We start from the raw sequence: 22,651 nt of genomic DNA, 5'->3' as shown, positions 1-22,651 counted from the left end.
AGGTTTGGTTAGGTTCGGTTGGGCTTGGATGGCCTGGGGCCTCAATTAACGCCTTTGTTATTGTTTTGTGTCCGTATAACTAGACTGTTACCAAAAATTAAAATGTAATGTTTACATCTTCATCAGCTTACATATTAGTTTATTAGGAAAAGATAGAATTATAGATAAATAATTCTCTTTTAGGAACCCAAATTCTGAACAGCTTCTAGTTATTTTTTGTGTATCTAGTCAATCATCATTTATAATCTTAATTTTTTAATTGCTACAATTTTTGTGAAGCATCCTCTTTTTATATAGAATGTAGATTGTACATACGAAATTTTATTAAGATTTAAAGTTCAATTTGTTTACAAAATTAATGAAATGAATATAATACTAAAATTATGTCAAAATACACAAAAAAGGTCAAAATTTGAAATCTTTATATTTCTTATTGGATTTGAAAGAGTCTTGTGTTTTTTTCCTTTTCTGACTGGCCACGTGTTCAGCAACCATATCACTTAAATCTTCTTTACTCGTTTGTTTCAATGATTTCTCGTATTTAGCTGCTAAATCTGCAATAGGCATTTCCAAATCATTTGGATCCAGTGCAACTTCAACTCCTTGTGTTCTTTTGAATGAGCCCGTCACGTCATAGATATGATTAGATGGCATCATTTCTTTTCCATTTCTTTCCGTTTTCTTTTCAGGAATAATATTAAACAGAGAAGCATTCGCATTGCTCTCCATTTCATCTTGTATCTTTTTCTTTCTCAATTCGATGATAGCTGGTGTTTCCATTCCTTTGTCCACTGAAAAAAAACCTGAAGATGCTTCCAACTCATCTGGCGCTGTAAAAAATCCACTGTCGTTTGCTTCATCAGTAAATTTGCCGTTTTCTGCTTCTACTTCTGCTTCTTCTTCTTCTTCTTCCAACTCTTCTTCTTCCTCTTCCTCGGATTCGATTTCACCCCATAATTGCTTTTCTACTTTTTCCCCCTTATTCAAATCGTTTTCGATTGTATTTAAGCCGAATACATCACCATAAAGTGGTCGACCAAATTCGTCCACTGGGGGCTTACCCCAACCACCAGCATGGTACCCAAAAGAGCATCCATCAGGTATTCTTGCATTTAGGCCCGGAATTTTAAGGTTTGGATAGGATGGCGGAGGACCATACCTCTGCATAGCAATAAGCCATGGAGGTGGACATTTATGCCCATTAGGGCCAGTTGGCATTCCCAATGCAACTCTCAAATCGACACTCAGGTCACCGGGTTTTTTCTCTTTTAATCTTGTTTCATTTTCTTTTCCTTCAAAATAAATTTCTCCATGAATTGTCATTTTGGGTTTACTTTGCCATTTGAAAAATGCATCATGAAATTTCTCGTAATCAATATCAATTTTCCCAAGTTTTGGTCGTATTTTTTCTCGTTGTCTTGTTTTCAAAGATTTGGCATCCTCTTTCTCTTGCAGCGCATTTCTCATTTCCATGAAATGTTTGCGGATGTGATTTGGAGAAAAGTTTACCCGTATTATGATGAGTTTTTTTCACGCTGTGTTATCATTGGATTAACTCCCAACTTTTTAATCAACACATGTATAGCTCATTATCTTAATTCTGGTGATATTACTCGTCTAGAACAGTTGCTGTCGACAATGGGTTACAATTTTCGAGCTGATTATAAACTAGTGCCTTATCTTGTTACCTACACAATCAAACATGGATTGGATAAAGGCCTCCCTTTGACTAAAAGGCTGGGTTCTCAATCACTTAATCAAGTTATATTCAACTCTTTCTTCTTACTTAATGCAAGTGGAGTCTTGGCAGATGATGATCAAGCTATCCTTGAATCTGTTGTCAGATACATGAGAAAAAAATATTTGTACATAACTCCAGTTGCTGGTGAAATATTGCTTTCCTCATTTGATGGTACATCCTTGGCTTCATCAATTCGTAATCTAGTGGACAGAAAAACCAAATATTCTGACGAGTCCAATGCATGGTATACTTATTCATCTGCAACTTGTTCACCCATTGAGGCCTACGAGACTCGTCTTAAATTAATAGAAAGAGAAACCAACCCAAAATCTCGCGGAATCATTCGTAAACTCATTCTTGTTTATTGTAGCATGAATAATCAACCAACAAATGGTCCTAATCAACTTGTTTGCCAAAGGGTTAATCAACTTTTGGATAATTTAAACGATAAAAATATTTCTCCTGCAATGGCTTCTACATTGATGGCCTTCTTTGCAATTAATGATGATCTCGAAAAGGCTTTATTTTACAAAAATCTAATCCCAGATGGATTTACTACAGATTTGAGTAAAATCCTTCATTTGGCTATTAAAATGGTGTCGAGTGGACTTTTAAATGACTCAGTTGATATGATATTGTTAGAGATTTACAAATCAACCAATAAACCGACAAGACCCGACTTTGCGTCTTACACTACAAACTCTTTGGTTCGCGATTATCTAGAGCTGATTGGAGAGGAAACTAAAGATATCAAGTTGGTAAAAGATCTGTGCAACTCTTTCTTGTCAAACCAAAAGATTAAACCAAATAACAAATCACTTCGACCTCGAGTGACCATCCATTTAACCTGCAACGATGTTCAAGGAGCTTTGGATGAGTTTTATCATTGTCTTCATACCTTCCGACTAACTCCAGGCCAAAATATTTTGCTCGATTATTTAATCGACAAAAAAATGTTCAATCAACTCGAGTCATTGCTTGATTCAGTGTGTAAATATTTTGATAAGACTGATATCGTCTTCAACTGTGTTCATCGTCTTGTGGTCAAGGGTTATCCTGAATCGGGCCAAAATTTAATCACCAAAATGAAGTTGTATGAAGACAAACAATCAATCAGGACTCTAATTGTTCATAATATAGCCAAACAAAATATTCAAGAGAGTTTATCGTTGGTACAGTTTTATGGGAGCAAATTTGATTTGGAAGAAAAAGCACATTTTTACAATCGAATTTACAGTTTGTCTTCAGAGAGCAAAGATTTAAACTCTGTAGACAAAATCATAAATTTAATGAAAAGAGAAAAAATTGAGCCATTCATGAATGATAACATTAGTACAAAAGAAAAGGAAAATAATTGATCTATTTTTGGATGATGATGAAGACAATGATACAAATAATGAGTTTAAATACTGGAAAAATGATAATTAGTCTTTCAGTCTTGACCTCAAGTAGTATTAGAATGTATTTATATAATTAATATATTTGAAACATTGGTTTCATCATCACTAACATTAAAATTCAATTAAAATAGTTAATACAATTAAAGTATAATGTTACTTGATCTTGAATTCAGCTAATCACTTACCATTAAAAAAAGGAAATTGTAATAAGTTAATAATGACGAGGATTGGCTTTTCAGCTTATTTTGGCTCATTTCTAGCTTTGTTTTTTTTATCCAAAATATTTGCAAAAATTGTTCCTTGTGAGAAATATTACAAATACGATAAGCAACACAACTTAAAGTGAAAAATTGAACTTGCATGAGAAAAACTTGCAAATATATGTATATGATATTATCAATAATTGTAATTATAAGTACTTATGTATATATAGATGTATCTATCAATATTTATAATATAAATATGTGAACACATTTCAGATTAGTTTTGTTTGGTATTCGTCTATTGATCCATCTGATATTCTTCTTGTTTTAATTAGGCAGTGTTTGGTTTGAACTTGTTTCTTTTCATCAAAAACAAGATTCATTGCAAAAAATCGCATCAATGTATCATCGAGAAAGTATTTTTTTCGATCAATTGAGCAATAAAACAATTATAAATAAATGGCAGTTGCAACAGTTGATTCAAACATTATCACCATTGATATTTGTTTTGCTCGCCATCAAAAATCTAAATTCTGTAGTAATCAATTGTATTTTCTATGACGTTCAAATTTATCAATTTCATCGCTTAATTCCTGGAAAAATAGAAAGAAAAACATGATTAGATTATCAAACCGGGAGTTGAAATCATTGAAGCATACGTTTAGAAATAAATGTACAAATATGAAAATACTAACCATTATTAAAGCTGATCGATTCCAATCATTTCGGCGACGATTAATCACACGGTAAAGACAAGAATATACTTCTTCCAATTGTTCAACTGAACAATTCTTTGTAACATCAACAACTCTGTTGAATATTTTCGATACTTGAACACGATCTATGATCAATTGTTGAGGTGGAGGAGTGTTTGGTGGACTTGGAGGACCAGTTGGTTTATCTAACTCTGGTTGTTGTTGTTGTTGTGGGGGCGGCGGTGGTGGCGGTGGTGGTGTAGGAGGTGATGGTGTTGGTGGACGTTGATGAGGAATAGGAGAAGCTCTGACAATTGGCTGAGGTTTTGGTTTTTTTCGAGAAAATCCGTTTGTCAACATTGTTCGAGGTATAACTTTATCTTCATCCTCTGAGGGTGTATCAAGCTCGGTTTCAGAACGATCGTAACTGTCTCTGGATGTTCGTCTACATTTCCTCCTCGTGGTCATCTTGCTGCTTTCTCGACTATCTGAACTACTCTTTTTGCTTCGGAGTTTTCTGCCATTGATAGCACCATTATTACGTTTATCTTTGACTTTTAAACGTTTCCATCGATGTTGATGGCTTCTTCGACTACGCCTTTTGTTACGATAACCTGTATCTTTAGATATTGACTCTGAAGAACTTTGAACTTTATCTTCATTGTAACCGTCTAGTGACTCAATTTCGGTATCTTCATCTATATTATAATTATTGTCAGCTCCTTGAGAATCAGTTGTTGAACCACCAGGAGCTGGAACAGGTTCAGGTGACTCTACACATCTCCTAATGGCAGCGGATGTGTAAACAGTCCAATAATTCGGAGGAGCAAAAAGATTCGTCGATTCTCCTGAGAGATAAAATAAACGAAATAAAATGAATATAAAAACGAACAGCAGTTTTGTTTGTAACTTACCTCGACGTCTTCTGCTTTCATATACATCTTGACAGACTTGCTCAAAATCAGAGTCCATTTCAGCTTCGATAAAAGCGTTAGCTGCATCTCTTAAAGCACAAGCCCGATGTCGGATCATTCGGTCATTACTATCCTTATCAGGATTGTATTCAAGAGCATTATGGCAAATTAGCTCGATATCATCTAAGAATTGCGAGGCACTTTCATATTTATGAGTGTCTATTTTAGCTATCATTGTTTCCAATGCCATAGGCTTTTTCACTACTTCCAGATAATCAGGAAGTTCTTCAAGATCGACAGGTTTTACACGGACACATATAATAAACAGTGCTATAGATTCAAATAAATAATCGTTTATTGTCGCGCTCTAGGTCGGACTAGGTTAGGTTAGGTTAGGTTAGGTTTGGTTAGGTTTGGTTAGGTTCGGTTGGGCTTGGATGGCCTGGGGCCTCAATTAACGCCTTTGTTATTGTTTTGTGTCCGTATAACTAGACTGTTACCAAAAATTAAAATGTAATGTTTACATCTTCATCAGCTTACATATTAGTTTATTAGGAAAAGATAGAATTATAGATAAATAATTCTCTTTTAGGAACCCAAATTCTGAACAGCTTCTAGTTATTTTTTGTGTATCTAGTCAATCATCATTTATAATCTTAATTTTTTAATTGCTACAATTTTTGTGAAGCATCCTCTTTTTATATAGAATGTAGATTGTACATACGAAATTTTATTAAGATTTAAAGTTCAATTTGTTTACAAAATTAATGAAATGAATATAATACTAAAATTATGTCAAAATACACAAAAAAGGTCAAAATTTGAAATCTTTATATTTCTTATTGGATTTGAAAGAGTCTTGTGTTTTTTTCCTTTTCTGACTGGCCACGTGTTCAGCAACCATATCACTTAAATCTTCTTTACTCGTTTGTTTCAATGATTTCTCGTATTTAGCTGCTAAATCTGCAATAGGCATTTCCAAATCATTTGGATCCAGTGCAACTTCAACTCCTTGTGTTCTTTTGAATGAGCCCGTCACGTCATAGATATGATTAGATGGCATCATTTCTTTTCCATTTCTTTCCGTTTTCTTTTCAGGAATAATATTAAACAGAGAAGCATTCGCATTGCTCTCCATTTCATCTTGTATCTTTTTCTTTCTCAATTCGATGATAGCTGGTGTTTCCATTCCTTTGTCCACTGAAAAAAAACCTGAAGATGCTTCCAACTCATCTGGCGCTGTAAAAAATCCACTGTCGTTTGCTTCATCAGTAAATTTGCCGTTTTCTGCTTCTACTTCTGCTTCTTCTTCTTCTTCTTCCAACTCTTCTTCTTCCTCTTCCTCGGATTCGATTTCACCCCATAATTGCTTTTCTACTTTTTCCCCCTTATTCAAATCGTTTTCGATTGTATTTAAGCCGAATACATCACCATAAAGTGGTCGACCAAATTCGTCCACTGGGGGCTTACCCCAACCACCAGCATGGTACCCAAAAGAGCATCCATCAGGTATTCTTGCATTTAGGCCCGGAATTTTAAGGTTTGGATAGGATGGCGGAGGACCATACCTCTGCATAGCAATAAGCCATGGAGGTGGACATTTATGCCCATTAGGGCCAGTTGGCATTCCCAATGCAACTCTCAAATCGACACTCAGGTCACCGGGTTTTTTCTCTTTTAATCTTGTTTCATTTTCTTTTCCTTCAAAATAAATTTCTCCATGAATTGTCATTTTGGGTTTACTTTGCCATTTGAAAAATGCATCATGAAATTTCTCGTAATCAATATCAATTTTCCCAAGTTTTGGTCGTATTTTTTCTCGTTGTCTTGTTTTCAAAGATTTGGCATCCTCTTTCTCTTGCAGCGCATTTCTCATTTCCATGAAATGTTTGCGGATGTGATTTGGAGAAAAGTTTACCCGTATTATGATGAGTTTTTTTCACGCTGTGTTATCATTGGATTAACTCCCAACTTTTTAATCAACACATGTATAGCTCATTATCTTAATTCTGGTGATATTACTCGTCTAGAACAGTTGCTGTCGACAATGGGTTACAATTTTCGAGCTGATTATAAACTAGTGCCTTATCTTGTTACCTACACAATCAAACATGGATTGGATAAAGGCCTCCCTTTGACTAAAAGGCTGGGTTCTCAATCACTTAATCAAGTTATATTCAACTCTTTCTTCTTACTTAATGCAAGTGGAGTCTTGGCAGATGATGATCAAGCTATCCTTGAATCTGTTGTCAGATACATGAGAAAAAAATATTTGTACATAACTCCAGTTGCTGGTGAAATATTGCTTTCCTCATTTGATGGTACATCCTTGGCTTCATCAATTCGTAATCTAGTGGACAGAAAAACCAAATATTCTGACGAGTCCAATGCATGGTATACTTATTCATCTGCAACTTGTTCACCCATTGAGGCCTACGAGACTCGTCTTAAATTAATAGAAAGAGAAACCAACCCAAAATCTCGCGGAATCATTCGTAAACTCATTCTTGTTTATTGTAGCATGAATAATCAACCAACAAATGGTCCTAATCAACTTGTTTGCCAAAGGGTTAATCAACTTTTGGATAATTTAAACGATAAAAATATTTCTCCTGCAATGGCTTCTACATTGATGGCCTTCTTTGCAATTAATGATGATCTCGAAAAGGCTTTATTTTACAAAAATCTAATCCCAGATGGATTTACTACAGATTTGAGTAAAATCCTTCATTTGGCTATTAAAATGGTGTCGAGTGGACTTTTAAATGACTCAGTTGATATGATATTGTTAGAGATTTACAAATCAACCAATAAACCGACAAGACCCGACTTTGCGTCTTACACTACAAACTCTTTGGTTCGCGATTATCTAGAGCTGATTGGAGAGGAAACTAAAGATATCAAGTTGGTAAAAGATCTGTGCAACTCTTTCTTGTCAAACCAAAAGATTAAACCAAATAACAAATCACTTCGACCTCGAGTGACCATCCATTTAACCTGCAACGATGTTCAAGGAGCTTTGGATGAGTTTTATCATTGTCTTCATACCTTCCGACTAACTCCAGGCCAAAATATTTTGCTCGATTATTTAATCGACAAAAAAATGTTCAATCAACTCGAGTCATTGCTTGATTCAGTGTGTAAATATTTTGATAAGACTGATATCGTCTTCAACTGTGTTCATCGTCTTGTGGTCAAGGGTTATCCTGAATCGGGCCAAAATTTAATCACCAAAATGAAGTTGTATGAAGACAAACAATCAATCAGGACTCTAATTGTTCATAATATAGCCAAACAAAATATTCAAGAGAGTTTATCGTTGGTACAGTTTTATGGGAGCAAATTTGATTTGGAAGAAAAAGCACATTTTTACAATCGAATTTACAGTTTGTCTTCAGAGAGCAAAGATTTAAACTCTGTAGACAAAATCATAAATTTAATGAAAAGAGAAAAAATTGAGCCATTCATGAATGATAACATTAGTACAAAAGAAAAGGAAAATAATTGATCTATTTTTGGATGATGATGAAGACAATGATACAAATAATGAGTTTAAATACTGGAAAAATGATAATTAGTCTTTCAGTCTTGACCTCAAGTAGTATTAGAATGTATTTATATAATTAATATATTTGAAACATTGGTTTCATCATCACTAACATTAAAATTCAATTAAAATAGTTAATACAATTAAAGTATAATGTTACTTGATCTTGAATTCAGCTAATCACTTACCATTAAAAAAAGGAAATTGTAATAAGTTAATAATGACGAGGATTGGCTTTTCAGCTTATTTTGGCTCATTTCTAGCTTTGTTTTTTTTATCCAAAATATTTGCAAAAATTGTTCCTTGTGAGAAATATTACAAATACGATAAGCAACACAACTTAAAGTGAAAAATTGAACTTGCATGAGAAAAACTTGCAAATATATGTATATGATATTATCAATAATTGTAATTATAAGTACTTATGTATATATAGATGTATCTATCAATATTTATAATATAAATATGTGAACACATTTCAGATTAGTTTTGTTTGGTATTCGTCTATTGATCCATCTGATATTCTTCTTGTTTTAATTAGGCAGTGTTTGGTTTGAACTTGTTTCTTTTCATCAAAAACAAGATTCATTGCAAAAAAATCATCGCATCAATGTATCATCGAGAAAGTATTTTTTTCGATCAATTGAGCAATAAAACAATTATAAATAAATGGCAGTTGCAACAGTTGATTCAAACATTATCACCATTGATATTTGTTTTGCTCGCCATCAAAAATCTAAATTCTGTAGTAATCAATTGTATTTTCTATGACGTTCAAATTTATCAATTTCATCGCTTAATTCCTGGAAAAATAGAAAGAAAAACATGATTAGATTATCAAACCGGGAGTTGAAATCATTGAAGCATACGTTTAGAAATAAATGTACAAATATGAAAATACTAACCATTATTAAAGCTGATCGATTCCAATCATTTCGGCGACGATTAATCACACGGTAAAGACAAGAATATACTTCTTCCAATTGTTCAACTGAACAATTCTTTGTAACATCAACAACTCTGTTGAATATTTTCGATACTTGAACACGATCTATGATCAATTGTTGAGGTGGAGGAGTGTTTGGTGGACTTGGAGGACCAGTTGGTTTATCTAACTCTGGTTGTTGTTGTTGTTGTGGGGGCGGCGGTGGTGGCGGTGGTGGTGTAGGAGGTGATGGTGTTGGTGGACGTTGATGAGGAATAGGAGAAGCTCTGACAATTGGCTGAGGTTTTGGTTTTTTTCGAGAAAATCCGTTTGTCAACATTGTTCGAGGTATAACTTTATCTTCATCCTCTGAGGGTGTATCAAGCTCGGTTTCAGAACGATCGTAACTGTCTCTGGATGTTCGTCTACATTTCCTCCTCGTGGTCATCTTGCTGCTTTCTCGACTATCTGAACTACTCTTTTTGCTTCGGAGTTTTCTGCCATTGATAGCACCATTATTACGTTTATCTTTGACTTTTAAACGTTTCCATCGATGTTGATGGCTTCTTCGACTACGCCTTTTGTTACGATAACCTGTATCTTTAGATATTGACTCTGAAGAACTTTGAACTTTATCTTCATTGTAACCGTCTAGTGACTCAATTTCGGTATCTTCATCTATATTATAATTATTGTCAGCTCCTTGAGAATCAGTTGTTGAACCACCAGGAGCTGGAACAGGTTCAGGTGACTCTACACATCTCCTAATGGCAGCGGATGTGTAAACAGTCCAATAATTCGGAGGAGCAAAAAGATTCGTCGATTCTCCTGAGAGATAAAATAAACGAAATAAAATGAATATAAAAACGAACAGCAGTTTTGTTTGTAACTTACCTCGACGTCTTCTGCTTTCATATACATCTTGACAGACTTGCTCAAAATCAGAGTCCATTTCAGCTTCGATAAAAGCGTTAGCTGCATCTCTTAAAGCACAAGCCCGATGTCGGATCATTCGGTCATTACTATCCTTATCAGGATTGTATTCAAGAGCATTATGGCAAATTAGCTCGATATCATCTAAGAATTGCGAGGCACTTTCATATTTATGAGTGTCTATTTTAGCTATCATTGTTTCCAATGCCATAGGCTTTTTCACTACTTCCAGATAATCAGGAAGTTCTTCAAGATCGACAGGTTTTACACGGACACATATAATAAACAGTGCTATAGATTCAAATAAATAATCGTTTATTGTCGCGCTCTAGGTCGGACTAGGTTAGGTTAGGTTAGGTTAGGTTTGGTTAGGTTTGGTTAGGTTCGGTTGGGCTTGGATGGCCTGGGGCCTCAATTAACGCCTTTGTTATTGTTTTGTGTCCGTATAACTAGACTGTTACCAAAAATTAAAATGTAATGTTTACATCTTCATCAGCTTACATATTAGTTTATTAGGAAAAGATAGAATTATAGATAAATAATTCTCTTTTAGGAACCCAAATTCTGAACAGCTTCTAGTTATTTTTTGTGTATCTAGTCAATCATCATTTATAATCTTAATTTTTTAATTGCTACAATTTTTGTGAAGCATCCTCTTTTTATATAGAATGTAGATTGTACATACGAAATTTTATTAAGATTTAAAGTTCAATTTGTTTACAAAATTAATGAAATGAATATAATACTAAAATTATGTCAAAATACACAAAAAAGGTCAAAATTTGAAATCTTTATATTTCTTATTGGATTTGAAAGAGTCTTGTGTTTTTTTCCTTTTCTGACTGGCCACGTGTTCAGCAACCATATCACTTAAATCTTCTTTACTCGTTTGTTTCAATGATTTCTCGTATTTAGCTGCTAAATCTGCAATAGGCATTTCCAAATCATTTGGATCCAGTGCAACTTCAACTCCTTGTGTTCTTTTGAATGAGCCCGTCACGTCATAGATATGATTAGATGGCATCATTTCTTTTCCATTTCTTTCCGTTTTCTTTTCAGGAATAATATTAAACAGAGAAGCATTCGCATTGCTCTCCATTTCATCTTGTATCTTTTTCTTTCTCAATTCGATGATAGCTGGTGTTTCCATTCCTTTGTCCACTGAAAAAAAACCTGAAGATGCTTCCAACTCATCTGGCGCTGTAAAAAATCCACTGTCGTTTGCTTCATCAGTAAATTTGCCGTTTTCTGCTTCTACTTCTGCTTCTTCTTCTTCTTCTTCCAACTCTTCTTCTTCCTCTTCCTCGGATTCGATTTCACCCCATAATTGCTTTTCTACTTTTTCCCCCTTATTCAAATCGTTTTCGATTGTATTTAAGCCGAATACATCACCATAAAGTGGTCGACCAAATTCGTCCACTGGGGGCTTACCCCAACCACCAGCATGGTACCCAAAAGAGCATCCATCAGGTATTCTTGCATTTAGGCCCGGAATTTTAAGGTTTGGATAGGATGGCGGAGGACCATACCTCTGCATAGCAATAAGCCATGGAGGTGGACATTTATGCCCATTAGGGCCAGTTGGCATTCCCAATGCAACTCTCAAATCGACACTCAGGTCACCGGGTTTTTTCTCTTTTAATCTTGTTTCATTTTCTTTTCCTTCAAAATAAATTTCTCCATGAATTGTCATTTTGGGTTTACTTTGCCATTTGAAAAATGCATCATGAAATTTCTCGTAATCAATATCAATTTTCCCAAGTTTTGGTCGTATTTTTTCTCGTTGTCTTGTTTTCAAAGATTTGGCATCCTCTTTCTCTTGCAGCGCATTTCTCATTTCCATGAAATGTTTGCGGATGTGATTTGGAGAAAAGTTTACCCGTATTATGATGAGTTTTTTTCACGCTGTGTTATCATTGGATTAACTCCCAACTTTTTAATCAACACATGTATAGCTCATTATCTTAATTCTGGTGATATTACTCGTCTAGAACAGTTGCTGTCGACAATGGGTTACAATTTTCGAGCTGATTATAAACTAGTGCCTTATCTTGTTACCTACACAATCAAACATGGATTGGATAAAGGCCTCCCTTTGACTAAAAGGCTGGGTTCTCAATCACTTAATCAAGTTATATTCAACTCTTTCTTCTTACTTAATGCAAGTGGAGTCTTGGCAGATGATGATCAAGCTATCCTTGAATCTGTTGTCAGATACATGAGAAAAAAATATTTGTACATAACTCCAGTTGCTGGTGAAATATTGCTTTCCTCATTTGATGGTACATCCTTGGCTTCATCAATTCGTAATCTAGTGGACAGAAAAACCAAATATTCTGACGAGTCCAATGCATGGTATACTTATTCATCTGCAACTTGTTCACCCATTGAGGCCTACGAGACTCGTCTTAAATTAATAGAAAGAGAAACCAACCCAAAATCTCGCGGAATCATTCGTAAACTCATTCTTGTTTATTGTAGCATGAATAATCAACCAACAAATGGTCCTAATCAACTTGTTTGCCAAAGGGTTAATCAACTTTTGGATAATTTAAACGATAAAAATATTTCTCCTGCAATGGCTTCTACATTGATGGCCTTCTTTGCAATTAATGATGATCTCGAAAAGGCTTTATTTTACAAAAATCTAATCCCAGATGGATTTACTACAGATTTGAGTAAAATCCTTCATTTGGCTATTAAAATGGTGTCGAGTGGACTTTTAAATGACTCAGTTGATATGATATTGTTAGAGATTTACAAATCAACCAATAAACCGACAAGACCCGACTTTGCGTCTTACACTACAAACTCTTTGGTTCGCGATTATCTAGAGCTGATTGGAGAGGAAACTAAAGATATCAAGTTGGTAAAAGATCTGTGCAACTCTTTCTTGTCAAACCAAAAGATTAAACCAAATAACAAATCACTTCGACCTCGAGTGACCATCCATTTAACCTGCAACGATGTTCAAGGAGCTTTGGATGAGTTTTATCATTGTCTTCATACCTTCCGACTAACTCCAGGCCAAAATATTTTGCTCGATTATTTAATCGACAAAAAAATGTTCAATCAACTCGAGTCATTGCTTGATTCAGTGTGTAAATATTTTGATAAGACTGATATCGTCTTCAACTGTGTTCATCGTCTTGTGGTCAAGGGTTATCCTGAATCGGGCCAAAATTTAATCACCAAAATGAAGTTGTATGAAGACAAACAATCAATCAGGACTCTAATTGTTCATAATATAGCCAAACAAAATATTCAAGAGAGTTTATCGTTGGTACAGTTTTATGGGAGCAAATTTGATTTGGAAGAAAAAGCACATTTTTACAATCGAATTTACAGTTTGTCTTCAGAGAGCAAAGATTTAAACTCTGTAGACAAAATCATAAATTTAATGAAAAGAGAAAAAATTGAGCCATTCATGAATGATAACATTAGTACAAAAGAAAAGGAAAATAATTGATCTATTTTTGGATGATGATGAAGACAATGATACAAATAATGAGTTTAAATACTGGAAAAATGATAATTAGTCTTTCAGTCTTGACCTCAAGTAGTATTAGAATGTATTTATATAATTAATATATTTGAAACATTGGTTTCATCATCACTAACATTAAAATTCAATTAAAATAGTTAATACAATTAAAGTATAATGTTACTTGATCTTGAATTCAGCTAATCACTTACCATTAAAAAAAGGAAATTGTAATAAGTTAATAATGACGAGGATTGGCTTTTCAGCTTATTTTGGCTCATTTCTAGCTTTGTTTTTTTTATCCAAAATATTTGCAAAAATTGTTCCTTGTGAGAAATATTACAAATACGATAAGCAACACAACTTAAAGTGAAAAATTGAACTTGCATGAGAAAAACTTGCAAATATATGTATATGATATTATCAATAATTGTAATTATAAGTACTTATGTATATATAGATGTATCTATCAATATTTATAATATAAATATGTGAACACATTTCAGATTAGTTTTGTTTGGTATTCGTCTATTGATCCATCTGATATTCTTCTTGTTTTAATTAGGCAGTGTTTGGTTTGAACTTGTTTCTTTTCATCAAAAACAAGATTCATTGCAAAAAATCGCATCAATGTATCATCGAGAAAGTATTTTTTTCGATCAATTGAGCAATAAAACAATTATAAATAAATGGCAGTTGCAACAGTTGATTCAAACATTATCACCATTGATATTTGTTTTGCTCGCCATCAAAAATCTAAATTCTGTAGTAATCAATTGTATTTTCTATGACGTTCAAATTTATCAATTTCATCGCTTAATTCCTGGAAAAATAGAAAGAAAAACATGATTAGATTATCAAACCGGGAGTTGAAATCATTGAAGCATACGTTTAGAAATAAATGTACAAATATGAAAATACTAACCATTATTAAAGCTGATCGATTCCAATCATTTCGGCGACGATTAATCACACGGTAAAGACAAGAATATACTTCTTCCAATTGTTCAACTGAACAATTCTTTGTAACATCAACAACTCTGTTGAATATTTTCGATACTTGAACACGATCTATGATCAATTGTTGAGGTGGAGGAGTGTTTGGTGGACTTGGAGGACCAGTTGGTTTATCTAACTCTGGTTGTTGTTGTTGTTGTGGGGGCGGCGGTGGTGGCGGTGGTGGTGTAGGAGGTGATGGTGTTGGTGGACGTTGATGAGGAATAGGAGAAGCTCTGACAATTGGCTGAGGTTTTGGTTTTTTTCGAGAAAATCCGTTTGTCAACATTGTTCGAGGTATAACTTTATCTTCATCCTCTGAGGGTGTATCAAGCTCGGTTTCAGAACGATCGTAACTGTCTCTGGATGTTCGTCTACATTTCCTCCTCGTGGTCATCTTGCTGCTTTCTCGACTATCTGAACTACTCTTTTTGCTTCGGAGTTTTCTGCCATTGATAGCACCATTATTACGTTTATCTTTGACTTTTAAACGTTTCCATCGATGTTGATGGCTTCTTCGACTACGCCTTTTGTTACGATAACCTGTATCTTTAGATATTGACTCTGAAGAACTTTGAACTTTATCTTCATTGTAACCGTCTAGTGACTCAATTTCGGTATCTTCATCTATATTATAATTATTGTCAGCTCCTTGAGAATCAGTTGTTGAACCACCAGGAGCTGGAACAGGTTCAGGTGACTCTACACATCTCCTAATGGCAGCGGATGTGTAAACAGTCCAATAATTCGGAGGAGCAAAAAGATTCGTCGATTCTCCTGAGAGATAAAATAAACGAAATAAAATGAATATAAAAACGAACAGCAGTTTTGTTTGTAACTTACCTCGACGTCTTCTGCTTTCATATACATCTTGACAGACTTGCTCAAAATCAGAGTCCATTTCAGCTTCGATAAAAGCGTTAGCTGCATCTCTTAAAGCACAAGCCCGATGTCGGATCATTCGGTCATTACTATCCTTATCAGGATTGTATTCAAGAGCATTATGGCAAATTAGCTCGATATCATCTAAGAATTGCGAGGCACTTTCATATTTATGAGTGTCTATTTTAGCCATCATTGTTTCCAATGCCATAGGCTTTTTCACTACTTCCAGATAATCAGGAACTTCTTCAAGATCGACAGGTTTTAAAAACATTGAGAATCTCTTATCTCGAACTAATTTTGCCAAACATTCGCGAAGGAATAGACGCAATTCTCTTAAAGTTGCCTCTTCACGTTTCCTTAATTTGCTCAATTCACGACCAGTGATTCGACGAGGTGGAGGAGGTGGTGCTAGAGGTAATGTTTCAGTGGTAACGTTTTCCTCAGCTTTCGGTGGTTCTCGGAAAATAAATTGTTCGAAGAGAGGAGCAAAAAAGGATAGACGTTCTTCACGACTTGGATTAGACATTTCCATTACTTTGGTTGTGTACCGTGTTTTATCAAAAAGAAATTGGAGATCTTCTGGAAGTTCCGAAATCGGTGTAGCACTAGTAGCTAGCAGGAGAACAGGTAAATGTGGTTCTAAATCTTCTATCAAGGAACATAAAAATAGCCTGAGTGTTTCAGGTAAAGATGTCCACCAATGATCAATCCTAGGCATGTAGAGAATACAAGGTAACCTTTTTGTTACCTCTGCGAATATTGCAGACACAGACTCCTCAGGAGTTCTCCCGTGAACCGAGTAAATAGTTGAGTAATCGACTTTACAATGATGAACTTTTTCATAATGATGAAGTATTGCAGGACCCAAATGAGTAGATTGACCTTGATCTTTTTGTCCATGAATTAAAAATCTAGGTCTATAATTACCTCTCCACATAAGAGATCGAAAATTTACGTCCCGTGAACAATTTAGAGTGCCGAGAAGATCATTCTCATCAACATCTTCGTCACTGGGAACATCAGCTGATTCTGCGTCAGCTCCGGCTTCAACACATACTTTTTTGTGTGCAGCAGGGAAAATACTGTTGATTACATCTATGGACCACGTAAGATAAACAGTGAGCAATGGTTTCACTGTGAAGCACAACGGACGAGCGATATTATTGATGGATCGTTGTGAAGCAGGGACAACCTTTCTCATGGCACGATTAAAATCCCTTAATTTAATTTGTACTTCTTCTACATTGAGTAGTAATTTATGACGAGATTGGTAAATTTGCGGATATCTACGTTTTAAAGCTATTAGAGCTGTTTCCGTGCATAAACCTTTAAGGTCAGCTCCACAGTAGCCAGGAGTTCGAGCAGCCAAAATGTCAATAATTTGGGCAGATAAAGGTGGGATCCAATCACGCGTGTGTACTTTGATAATCTCTCTTCTACCTTCTAAAGTAGGCAATGGAAAATAAAATTCTCTATCAAAACGACCTGGACGACGAAGAGCTGGGTCAATAGCGTCAATCCTATTGGTTGCTCCTATGATAATGACTTGACCTCTGTCATCAAGTCCATCCATTAAAGCAAGTAGGGTGGAAACTATTGACGAGTGAATTTGATCTTGATTAGGCGATCGTACCGGTGCGATACCATCAATTTCGTCGAAAAAAATTATGGACGGTCTACTGGCGTAAGCTTCATCAAATAACATCCTTAACTGTCGCTCAGATTCTCCAACCCATTTAGATAGGCAATCAGCCCCTTTTCTCATGAAGAAGGCCACTTTCCGGTCGCTAGTGGAACTACACTCATTGCACAAAGCTCGAGCGACCAGAGTTTTACCCGTACCTGGAGGTCCATGAAACAAAACTCCTCTAGGAGGATGAATTTTGTATTTATCAAATATTTCGGGATAAAGCAGGGGAAAAACAATCATTTCTTTGAGGGCAGCCACATGTTGGTCCAAGCCACCGATATGGTCAAACATAATCGATTCGTCGATACTCATTTTTCACGATTAAAATAATTCTCCCCTCTCTTTTCCCTCGCTCTTTCTTTAGGTATCAAATTGATAAAGATACCCAGAGTCAAGAAGAAGAGGAAAAATAAAATGTAAGAGAAGGGACAGAGAGGGAGAAAAAAGGGAAGAGGCTGAAAAACAATGGAACAGAGGTAATAATAAAGTAATAACAAATCAGGGAAGTTGAAGAAAAGAGAAAGCTAAAAGATAGATGATGAGAGATGATTTGAGGCAATAGACAAAAACACAGAAAAAGACAGGAAAAAATGGAAGAAGAGCAAATCACAAGGAGGGAAAGCAAAATGGGAAAAGAAATATGATGAAAGAAGAGAGAGAGGGAAAGAGGGAAATACAAAGAAAGAAAGATAGATCAATGGTAAATTAAACAAAAAATCATGTTATTAAATGAAAACAAATGTTAATCATTGGAAAATTGTTAGTATCTTCACGCATTTTGACGAGCGATGTTGATATTTGATTTAATGTTGATGTTTTCATCACACTTTTCAAAATGAAGCAAAATTTGAAAGAGTTGGAGTTCAACAAAAAAATAAGATCAAAGATTCATCAACAGATGGAGACAATAATTTTAGTCTCATAAGCTATAAAAAGCTGGTGGTGTTTCTTACTTTTCTTTCACTCTTTTATCTGATCCCTAATCTGCTTTTCTCGTTTTACTTTTATTATCTTTGAACAATTTAAACCCTAATTGTATCACAAAGTGTAAAACCCAGCTTGATTAGTTTATTAGCAAATGTTTTTTCCCTTCTCACACAAACAACGTCCTCCGAACGATTATCCAGCATCGTGTCTTGACCATTTGGGCAGTAGTTTTTACTACTATAACCACTACCACAATCACCACAATAATCAAAATTATCATCACTTTCCTCCTCACTCATTCAACCAACATTACTCGACACAAGATTTTATCAGGAAAGGGATAGGCCTTGAGGTGATGAAGCCATGGCGTGTGTTAATGTCAACCGTAGTCTCTCGGATCAATTCTACCGATACAAAATGCCCAAGCTTTTGGCAAAAGTTGAGGGAAAAGGCAATGGTATTAAGACGGTTATCGTCAACATGGTCGACATTGCCAAGTCTCTCAATCGTCCACCCATGTATCCTACTAAATACTTCGGTTGCGTACTTGGTGCCCAAGTAAATTATGATCCGAAAAATGAGCGATATATTGTGAATGGCTCTCATGAATCAAATAAACTTCAAGATCTCTTGGATGGATTTATTCAAAAGTACGTTTTATGTCCGTCATGCCACAACCCAGAGACCGTGCTTGGTGTACTTACCAAGAAAAACATTATCACTACTTCTTGCAAAGCTTGTGGATATACTGGCCTTCTTAACAATAAAGACAAATTGACGACATACATCCTGAAAAATCCTCCCACGGCTGTATCAGGTAACGGAGCCGGTGGCAAAGAGAGCAAGAAAAATAAAAAGAGTAAAAAAGAAGAAAAGAATGGTAAAAAGCATGCCAATGGTGACTCTAATTCACCTGGGGCTGCCGGTGACTCCGATGAGAGAGACGATCCAATCGATAACCTAGGTAATGGTAATGATGATGATGACGATGAGACATGGGGCGAAAACACTGACCCTGATGCTGTTGCTAAACGAATGAGTGAACTTTCTTTGGGTGCCAAAAATCTAATGATGAATGAAGATCTAGAGAAATCTCCAAAGGAAAGACTAGACATGTTCCTCGATTACGTCAAGGTAAATTGTTATTCATACTCTATAGTCTTTTTACTATCCTTCACTCTCAAATGATGTTAATTATATTTCCTATCTTTAGAATAAAAAAACCGAATGTGGTGATGTATTTGATGCCAATGCCCAAAAGGATATTGTCGCAGAGGCTGAGCGACTCGATATTCGAGACAAGGCTGTTCTTGTTCTGTGTGAATTACTATTTGATGAAGATATTATCCAGCAAATCAAAACTCATCGTGTACTTTTCCTTCGCGTAAGCTGCTTTCTTTTTTTACATCTGTAACTTGCTCATTTTACTTTCTGCTAAAAGTGATTTTTCCCCATTTGTTTTTTCTCTTTTTTTTTCTTTCCACTATTTCTATATTTTGAATGGAAACTGTTTCTGCTTCCCGTTTTTTTCATACCCAACTGACATCTTTCTCCATGTGGCTGTCAACCAATAACTTGTAATACTTGCCTCTCCAACCATCCGTATACGTGTTGGCATCATTATCTACACTTTATATCAAACGATCTGACGCCGAACTCTTTACTTTTCGACGTCATCATTATTTGAATTGATGGTTTATTCAACACATTTCAAAATCTCTCGTCATGATGTCTATATATTCACGCTAATGGTTAACATATTTCGACTATCCTGCATTACAATATGGATTATGATTTATTCCTGTATTGATTAAATCCTGGCTGTTGCTCTATAGTTCACTGCTGAAAATGTCAAAGCTCAGCGATATCTTATGAGAGGATTTGAGCAGGTTGTACAACGTTCCAAAAGTGAATTGCTACCAAAAGTATCGCGCATACTCAAAGCTTTTTATGATTCAGATATTCTTGATGAAAAGGTTATCATTGATTGGGGCTCTAAGGTTTGTTTATCCCTATCAATACATTATTTTTTTCACATTTGTCTCATCTTTTCCCTACTTGTGATTACTTTTTTCATTTTTCACTTACCAAGTTAGTTTACCTATTTCTTGCCACTTGAAAAAAATGCACAGATTTTTTTCACCAACGGAATGAAAAATGTTAAACGTTATCTGCGTTTCTAATTATCTAATCAAAATGCACATGACAATTCAACATTTCTTTAAGTTAATCTTTTTATAGTTAACTTTGAAAATGAAATTGTTCAGCTTACAATTTTTACAATCATTTCCATTTCCGATATTTTTTATCCCTAATTCCTTTTCGTTCTTAAACCTGTATTCGGATTTTAAACGTTAATCTTGAATGTCTCTTTCTTTCTTTTTTGATAAATAGGCTTCTAAAAAGATAGTTGGTGAAAAGCTATCCAAAGAAATTCACGAGAAGGCTCAACTATTTTTAACTTGGTTGAAAGAAGCTGAAGAGGAGGAAAGTGAATCTGAAGAGGAAGAAGCCGAAATTGAGGTTGTTTACGACGACCGAGTACGAGATGGTGAAGTTCAAGTTGAGGTGGAGAAAGCTAAGCCGCCACCCGTCTTTACTGCTGTAGCTCCAGCTCTCAAAGAGGAAATTGATATCGATATTGATGCAATCTAATTTACAATCCAAACCAGACCGCTTATCACCAATTTATATTTTCTCTCTTTTATCTATATCTTCTGAAATTCAATTTAGTTTATTCTTTCGCATCTCTTTATACTTTCTCTCTATCCACTCTTTTTTCTTCAACCAACAACATCACGCAATTACCATTATTATTATTGCTATTATTATTATGATTATTCTCGAATAGTAGTTTGAAAGGTACACTTCTCTATCCGTCTCTATCAATCCATTTTCTCGCTCAATTTTCTTTCCAATTTCCGAATCTACTAAAATTGTTATTCATCCATTTTCACCAATTTTTCACTTTCTCCTGCTTCTCCTTTCCACAACATCCAAATTTAAAAGCTTGTACTTCTATTGGCTGATTATCATTACCATAAGAGCAGTAACATTGATGAGCACAAACAAAAGACTACCAAACACACAATAATGATCAACAGGGAAAAAAAGCAACACTGGTATTAATGAAATCCATTGAGAATATGGAGAAAGCCAAACTCGACTCGCTGATAAACGACAACAAAATATGAAAAGAACCTAAACCCTAACAATTCTATTTCATTTATATTAAGGTCTTCAATCACTAATAAACACCAAAAGAAACTCAAGCCATGGTGAAATATGAAATTTGATCAAAAATAAATTGATTAAGCCGCTGGTGAGGTTCGAACTCACGACCCCTGGTTTACGAGACCAGTGCTCTACCACTGAGCTACAACGGCGTTTTTTTATAGAACGTCGAAAAAATACGGTTCATCAAGTCCTAAATGAAACGTAACCTAAATTTTATCATTCAATCTGATCGCTTTTAAAACGCTTTCCCTTGTTTCTTGTTTTTTTGTTTAAAGACGCTTAACTCATACTAAACCACTATTGCCTTTGAATTTGTCTTGTTAGATTGTTAAGGATTCGAAGACAATTAAACTAATTCGTCATTTAATTTTTTTTATCCCCATTTTTCAACAATTTACATTAATTCGATTGGATACTTCTTGAATGTCTTTTTTTTTTGATCAACCAAAAAATTCAAGATTATTTTGACTTGTCATTTCATTTAAAATTCAAGGCTATTGATACAATATTGATTAATCCAAGTGATTAAATGTTTGCTGTTGGAAATTTAATCACTCGACCTTAACCTAAAAGGTTACTTTCAGTTGCAGCAATCAACAGTTGCTTATCTTATCAGTAAATAGCTGAGGGTCTAAATAGTTGACTCCAGGTTGAATTAGTTTGAATAATTCAATTTACAAAGGTTGGCTCTATAATCAATTCAATATTGCATATTTGAATCTGTTAGTACAATCAATAGATTAATATTTGTTGCATTAATCCATAATCAATCCCTTTAATCTGTTGATCTTTACTAAAGCCTAATCCTTAATCGTGCACCACGTGCTGTTATCTGAGTTCATAACTCTTTATCATGTGAAATTGAAAGCGGGCAATTTTAAAAGCGTTTTTCAGTCGCCCAAGTCGAGACAATCAAATCAATTTCGAGGTAAGTTACAATTGAAGCCTGAGAAAGGTAAAATAAATTCATAGACATTTCTCATTAGATGGTTACTGAAATTTGATCAAAGTTCAATTTAAGTCGTTAAATCTGATTTAGTTGGGACATCTGTGTTATCAATTATTATGAGGGTA

The 22,651-nt window shown here is 34.8% G+C and overlaps 5 protein-coding genes and 1 non-coding gene across 6 annotated transcripts; 1 reads left to right on the top strand and 5 right to left on the bottom strand.

Annotated features, from left to right (window-relative positions):
• Positions 1 to 286: 286 nt before the first annotated feature.
• LOC107372045 (splicing factor 3B subunit 2-like) lies at positions 287 to 1,495 on the bottom strand. Its single transcript, XM_089270220.1, has one exon. It carries the CDS (start codon positions 1,471 to 1,473, stop codon positions 406 to 408), a length of 1,068 nt encoding a protein of 355 aa, XP_089126346.1. The 5' UTR covers positions 1,474 to 1,495; the 3' UTR covers positions 287 to 405.
• Positions 1,496 to 2,957: 1,462 nt separating this feature from the next.
• On the bottom strand, positions 2,958 to 5,218 carry LOC149094388 (uncharacterized). The gene is made up of 3 exons (XM_089270218.1): positions 4,954 to 5,218; positions 4,040 to 4,887; positions 2,958 to 3,937 (listed from the first exon to the last, which is right to left on the bottom strand). The coding sequence occupies exons 1-3, from the start codon at positions 5,201 to 5,203 to the stop codon at positions 3,887 to 3,889; spliced, it is 1,149 nt and encodes a 382-aa protein (XP_089126344.1). The 5' UTR covers positions 5,204 to 5,218; the 3' UTR covers positions 2,958 to 3,886.
• Positions 5,219 to 5,648: 430 nt separating this feature from the next.
• On the bottom strand, positions 5,649 to 6,857 carry LOC149094387 (splicing factor 3B subunit 2-like). The gene has a single exon (XM_089270219.1). It carries the CDS (start codon positions 6,833 to 6,835, stop codon positions 5,768 to 5,770), a length of 1,068 nt encoding a protein of 355 aa, XP_089126345.1. The 5' UTR covers positions 6,836 to 6,857; the 3' UTR covers positions 5,649 to 5,767.
• A 2,395-nt stretch (positions 6,858 to 9,252) lies between these two features.
• LOC107361293 (uncharacterized) lies at positions 9,253 to 17,960 on the bottom strand. The gene is made up of 6 exons (XM_015928085.3): positions 15,682 to 17,960; positions 14,768 to 15,615; positions 11,209 to 11,889; positions 10,320 to 10,686; positions 9,406 to 10,253; positions 9,253 to 9,303 (listed from the first exon to the last, which is right to left on the bottom strand). Exons 1-6 carry the CDS (start codon positions 17,723 to 17,725, stop codon positions 9,253 to 9,255), a joined length of 4,839 nt encoding a protein of 1,612 aa, XP_015783571.3. The 5' UTR covers positions 17,726 to 17,960.
• Positions 17,961 to 18,385: 425 nt separating this feature from the next.
• eIF5 (eukaryotic translation initiation factor 5) lies at positions 18,386 to 21,944 on the top strand. The gene is made up of 4 exons (XM_015928062.2): positions 18,386 to 19,474; positions 19,554 to 19,724; positions 20,176 to 20,340; positions 20,735 to 21,944. The coding sequence occupies exons 1-4, from the start codon at positions 18,704 to 18,706 to the stop codon at positions 20,993 to 20,995; spliced, it is 1,368 nt and encodes a 455-aa protein (XP_015783548.1). The 5' UTR covers positions 18,386 to 18,703; the 3' UTR covers positions 20,996 to 21,944.
• Positions 21,655 to 21,726, bottom strand: TRNAT-CGU (transfer RNA threonine (anticodon CGU)). The gene has a single exon. It is a non-coding gene; the product is annotated as a tRNA-Thr (tRNA).
• Positions 21,945 to 22,651: the final 707 nt, after the last annotated feature.

The sequence above is a fragment of the Tetranychus urticae genome, chromosome 1 (assembly GCF_039701765.1).
Source record: "Tetranychus urticae isolate SD_2017Ah chromosome 1, NJAU_TeUrti_SD_1.0, whole genome shotgun sequence".
NCBI lineage: Eukaryota > Metazoa > Arthropoda > Arachnida > Trombidiformes > Tetranychidae > Tetranychus > Tetranychus urticae.
Note: the sequence above shows the minus strand (reverse complement) of the source record. Positions and strands in the feature narration are given on the sequence as shown.